Genomic DNA, 6,000 nt, shown 5'->3' with positions numbered 1-6,000 from the left:
CAAGATGCCGACTCCTTCTGACAACGCAAATGCCGAGCGAGTCACATTTTGCCCAATAGCTGTTTTTAAAAGTGTCTTCACTGATTTGATTTAAAAGCATTCAACTGATATTCTGTAAAGTAATTAAGAAGTCTAAAGGCAATCGCGGAGGCCACATGTGCACCTGTGAAGGAGAGGTCCACGTGCAGCTATGACAGACATGGCATTTTTCTTTTAAACCATTTCCTTTTTCGCTACAGGGACGCAAACGAAGCACTTGATTTATTTAACACCCTGAACAAATCCGACACAGTTCATGACTCTTCACCGATCATGTCTAATATATCCTAAATGATTCACATGTGAATGATAAGACATCAGAAATGTGTATCTCCACCACGCAGCTGTTGACAGCAAATCAAACCAAAGGTTGCACAACATGTATTACGTGTTTCTACACAAGTGCATTGGGCTGCTGCATATGTTTAGCTGCAGGTGTTAAGTGAACAGTCGTCGGTGGTTTAATTGTCTGCCAAATGGACCAAATGGAAAATCACCAGTCGCCGTTTTTCAGAAACGTGGTGTAATTTGGAACTTTTTCGGGAAATGAAAGAGGCTGCAGAAGGAGCGATGGTTTACCATTTGTCTTGAGCAACACCGACATATTATAAAATCTCTGGGATTGGAATGTTTATTATTAATCAATGTGGGGATGAGATAAAGTCTAACTGTTTATCTACGCTCGCGCTGATAATCATCTGGCGTGGACGCGCAGCTGTGCACTGAAGCAACAGGCGGTAAAGCGCACTAGAAGGGGATGTGAACCCCCCCGCACCAGAAAAAAAAAACTACCCTCCAGCCCCAACGGACACAACTGTTAGCTTCTTGTTTTGTAACATTGGCGCACAGCACTGGCGCGTGGATACGTTACGCGCGCATTAGTGTCAGTGGCTCCAGATGCAAGAGGAAAGAGGGCGGTCAAAGTGTGACGGTAAACAGCGTGCGCCTTGCTCACTCCCAGCGACTGCTAGACCGCGTCTCGCACGTTTACGGCGTTGTTTAGTCCAGGGCGCCGCTCCCACCACACGCATGCTGGCAAAGACCTCCGCGCACTCGATGCCCACTCCGGTGATGCCATGCCCCGCAACCACAGCGGAGACGAAGGCGCCACCGGGCTCTGGATGAGGACGTCGCCGGTGCACCGAACCGAAGGCTACGGCCTGAAAGATGTTGAGTACGGTGGAAAGATGATGAACAACGCGGGAGACGGTTTGCTGTCAGCAGGTGCTGCCGGCTCGGAGAGCCTGAGGGGGAAGCAGGGGGCCCGGCTGAGCCTCCTGGGGAAGCCGCTCATATACAGCGCGCAGAGCGGCCGGAGAAACGTGCACTACCGGCGGCTCCAGAACTGCCTGTACAACGTGCTCGAGAGACCGAGAGCCTGGGCGTTCATCTACCATGCCTTTGTGTGAGTCCATTTTCGTCATTTACACGTAGGAGAGTGTGTTGTTAAAAAGCTGTGGAGTTGCACACCTGTTGATGTTGTTCCACCAACTCTGCAGGAACCCTTTTGACACTGAAAAATTGCATCATTGCTGAATGCCACCTGGCTTCGCCCAACAGCAACAGATTGCATACGTGAATCTGGTTACACACGTCACTTTGTCACTTTAGTAGCCGGGATGATGGCCGACATGCGACACGTGATAGGACGGTAGGTGTCATGAAGGCAGAGCTCATCTTTAACAATATAGGCTGGGTGAGAACCTCTTTCATGGCTCTCTGGTGTTTGAAAAGAACACATCGAAATCCATATGCAGTGATACAAAGAGATCCTAATGATGCATTACTTTCTTTGAGGACAAAGTCTTTGTTAAATTATATGTGCATGTATATGTGTATATATATGTATAATGATGTACAGAGGTTTCACATCTGACACCTCTCCATCGTTCTCGGCCTCCAAACCAGCTGTGTTTGATGTCCCTCGTGTTTTTTGTTTCATCATGAGTGTCTGTGAGAAGAAGGAAGTTGAAACACATGGCCACTGAAGACGAAAGAACCATCTTTTTTTGGTGTGGGGGTGGAGGTTCGTGTCTGTTTCTGTGCACCAGGGGGAGGGGTTGGAAAGAAAAGAGGTTGATAGTGCGCTGCTTGAGCTGTCGCTCTTCGTCTCTTTGCAGCTCATGAAACTGGTGACTTTAAAGCATCCTTTAAGAAGCCTGCTTCGTATATCCAATGTGTGCCTGATACCATCTTTAACACTCAAAACCAGCAGAACTTCACAGGCAGATTCAGACTATAGACGAGGCCACAGTGGCAACACTAAAATGAATAGTGAAAAGGGGAAGTACACTGGACGTTTAGTGATGTAAGGATCTCATTTGAAAACACAATAGCAAGTCAAAGTAAACACTAATGCTAGTCTGAGCTGAACTGTTTACTCCCACAGATATTAAACAATCAGGATTGAACATTCTTTCTAAGTGGGAATTTTTTTTTATTTATTTCGTCCGTCAAAATACGTAGTTGGACTGTCTGACTACTGTCTATAGAACACTGTCTCCTTAATGGAGCCGTTTGTGCTCTGACAGAGCAGCCTTAGTGTTACGTACACTCTTAAATCCCGACATCTGTGATGTGCATGGTGTGCGACCTTTGCTTTAACTAGAGCTGTTAGTTAAATTATTGTATATAGGTATATCTTGTAAAGACATTTTTTGCACAATGTCCTTGCTGTTAAAGATGATCTGTCGTCGCTCCCTTCTATTAACTGTTGCATCATAATTCTTTGCCCAGGAGGATGACATTTATTGGATTGTGAAAGTGTTTTAGACATCAATTCAGTCTCTGTCTTTTATGAGGGCAGTCGAGACTTGGTGCTCAAAGAGGTTTTGATGTCAATGAGTCAAATGATGACCTCCCTCATCTTCTCTTATTAGGGCCATCATTTAAAAGGGACACCATTGGAGCTCCAAGGTGGTCCACGTCTTTGCTGAGTCAAAAATGCTAATTTACATATCTTACGAAAGGTTGAGTAACTCACACCCACACGTGTCCTTAGACCCGTTTTCTCTTCACATGAAGGCTCATGAACATTACGAACCCACGGTCGAGTGGCTGGGAATTTGGTGAAGGATTTGACTTCCATTCCTCCCATGAACTGGGAAATGGAGGTACTGAACCACTGAGGCCTTTGGTCTCTCTCCTTAAATGAATGTCTCTGGGGTCAGTGGCCTTGAAAGGTTTGCTGGTCTGCTGATGGGATAAATGTTGAAGCTGAGAGCCTCACAGTCCGTTAATTAAATCCATATGTAAACGTGTACACATTCATTGTATGCGATATGTACGCGTTGTCCAAAGGTGTAGGTTTTTGTTAAAGTCAAATATATTTTTATTCTCATCAATATGGGTGTAGTTTATTACACGGCATATGGAAGGTCTTTATCAACTGATATTTCACACACACACACACGCTGGTACATAATGTGCAGACATGATTATCATCAACATGTTATTAGTAAAAAAAAAAGGTTTATGGCCAGACACATTTAATAACTCTCAAATGTAATCCTTTTTATACCTCCTTTTTATACCTCCATGTGTATCTCATAAATCAGTTGCCCTCGCATCACCCAATTATCCTCTGTCTGACATGCCCAAAAAGCACATCCTCACTGGCTTTGATGCTCAAAGAGATATTTCACCTTTAACTATTTTGGCCTTTAGTGACAAAAAAAATGTTTTTTTGCACCAGAGTCCGGAAACATTATAAATACATTGATATCTACCAATCTACCTCTGCCCCCCTTGTCAACTTTATTCTAAGCATTGATTGCTGACTAAATGCAAATATCTTGCTCAAGTGTGCACTGCTCTTCTATTTCCTGTATACTGTATTGCTTTTCCCAATGTGTGACAGCGGCAGTACAGAGCCGGCCTTTGTGCCGAGTTGAGTTGTGCCTGGAGTCCCGGGCCTGCCTGCCTTCCTTCCTGCCTGCACACACACACACACACACACACACACGCACACGCACACGCACACGCACAAGCACACGCACACGCACACATGCACATGCACAGTGATGCCATTCATCTCACCTCTGGATTAACAAGCTCTTCTCCTTGCAAGTATGTTCGGGGGCAGGCAAATGTGTGTGGTGGTGGGGTGGGTGGAAGGGTGTTCCTTCACCTCAGGGTTCTGAACTTGCACGCTAAGCTACCGGAGTGGTGACACGAAGTGGCCGCTCTCGCCTGTTAAATATCTAGCAGTCGCTTCGTTGTTAGAAGTACTTGAAGTTACAGGCTTTGGGAGACGTCGTTGGGTATTTGAGGCCAACGGAAACATAAAGTGCTCAGTAGATATCTAAATGACTAATTACGCTGCTCTCATTGATTATATGCATTATATTTAGAGCTAAATCCAGCCATCGGCATTGCGTCGCTTACAAAATCTGTTTCTATGCAAACCAGGTTTTCATTATCTCTGTGAGTAACACGCCCTCAGGTGTGGTATGGGTCTGTAGGTGCTGCCGTCTATACATATGTACTGTATATATATGCCGATTTCCCATAAATGTAGCAGTGTTAAACATAAGGACCTTTTGTGGCACACGGTCGGGGGAGACTTCCGCTTTTTGAGAGTGTGACTCAATGAAAAGAAAAGTGCTTCATATGAACGGTGAGAGTTTATTTCTGTGCATGTACAGGGTGGTTTGATCAGCACATTGAAGACATAAAGCAATGTGTGATGTCTTTGTCCAGATGGCGGTGTTTCTTGACACTGTGTCAGTGAAAGGGCGACAAGCAGAGGCGGTGTCGAAATGGTCGTTGCATATGCGCTGTGGTGTAAATTCTTCAATGGCGGCTCGATAAGAGGGGCTGAAAGTTTGATTCAGATGTGGAAGGACAGGATTTGTACCTTTTAATATAACTGGTGTGTGCATTAACTGTTCAAAATTAGTTTTGAGCATGTATAAAATTATTGTGGTTTCCATATTTCATCCCCTTAGTTGTCATATATCTGAATTCTAGAGTAACACAATTTTTGGAAATGAGGTTTCTGCATTTTAATGAGTTAATTTGGTAGTTTTCACTGTAGGAAATGTTTGACCGTCGTAAATATCTCAACTGACTTCGTGTATTTTTTCCAGAAGATCTTCACGATCAGCTCACAAGTATCATTAAAAATTAAAAATAAAAGCTCAGTAATTTCCTAAAACTAATGGGCCCTAAAAAAAATCAATAAATAATTAAATAGTACATTCATTTCCAGCCGTGGAATAATATCAATTTCCGGCAGCGGAATGATGTTTATGGGAGTCGTTGTAATAAATCTCATCAACACAATCGTCGATGTATTTTCATTAGTTTTGGACAACAATAGTGCCCTAAGGCACAAAGCAATAAGAAATATTAGGCTTTGAATACACAGTCAACACATTTCAGTAGGATCAGTTTGTACAGATGAAATTCTGCACCTCCAAAGCTGTTACTACTGGTTGCTTACTTACTCTTCAGCTCAATCAAAACGAATTAACTTGACGGCAAAACAGATCTTCTCCTTTGTAATTATTTTCAGTGAAGGAATTAAAATCCAATCATGACTGTAGTGATTAAAGCTGACTGATCACATGCAATAACTGTATGAATGGATTTAACTACATCTGCAAATCACTAATTTGCTAATCTGAATCCAATCAGAGGACCGCTTACTGAGATCGGCGGCTGGAGGTCTCTTATTTCTCAGAGGGAGTTCCCCTCGTCCTCTCCGTGAAGCCAAAGACAATGCCTTGGTACGGGGGAAGCCTATGTACACGCACTGTGGGCCTTGTGCTTCAGCGATGAGAAACCTAATTTACCTAAACGCTACTTGTTTCACAGGCTGCTGCACTTTAATCCCACAACGAGCTGGCAAGGAGTTTATTCATTTCAATTGAAAAAATAAAAATTTTCACAGATTTATCTTCATATTGTCCTCCAAATTTTAAAAGCTTGCACGCATACCTGATGGTCTAGACTCAT

At 43.6% G+C, this 6,000-nt stretch overlaps 1 protein-coding gene across 2 annotated transcripts in view; it reads left to right on the top strand.

Annotated features, from left to right (window-relative positions):
• Positions 1-598: 598 nt before the first annotated feature.
• Positions 599-6,000, top strand: part of kcnq5b (potassium voltage-gated channel, KQT-like subfamily, member 5b) — a 66,476-nt gene continuing 61,074 nt past the window's right edge. Inside the window, exon 1 of one of the 2 annotated variants that reach the window (XM_062564234.1) lies at positions 599-1,444. In XM_062564234.1, coding sequence (XP_062420218.1) covers positions 1,116-1,444 — 329 coding nt within the window. In that variant the 5' untranslated portion in view covers positions 599-1,115. The remainder of the gene's footprint in view (positions 1,445-6,000) is intronic. The other variant, XM_037471480.2, reaches the window with a different exon arrangement.

The sequence above is a fragment of the Pungitius pungitius genome, chromosome 9 (genome assembly GCF_949316345.1).
Source record: "Pungitius pungitius chromosome 9, fPunPun2.1, whole genome shotgun sequence".
In the NCBI taxonomy this organism is placed as follows: domain Eukaryota; kingdom Metazoa; phylum Chordata; class Actinopteri; order Perciformes; family Gasterosteidae; genus Pungitius; species Pungitius pungitius.
The sequence above is the reverse complement of the archived record's forward strand: the minus strand, read 5'-3'. Positions and strand labels throughout refer to the sequence as shown.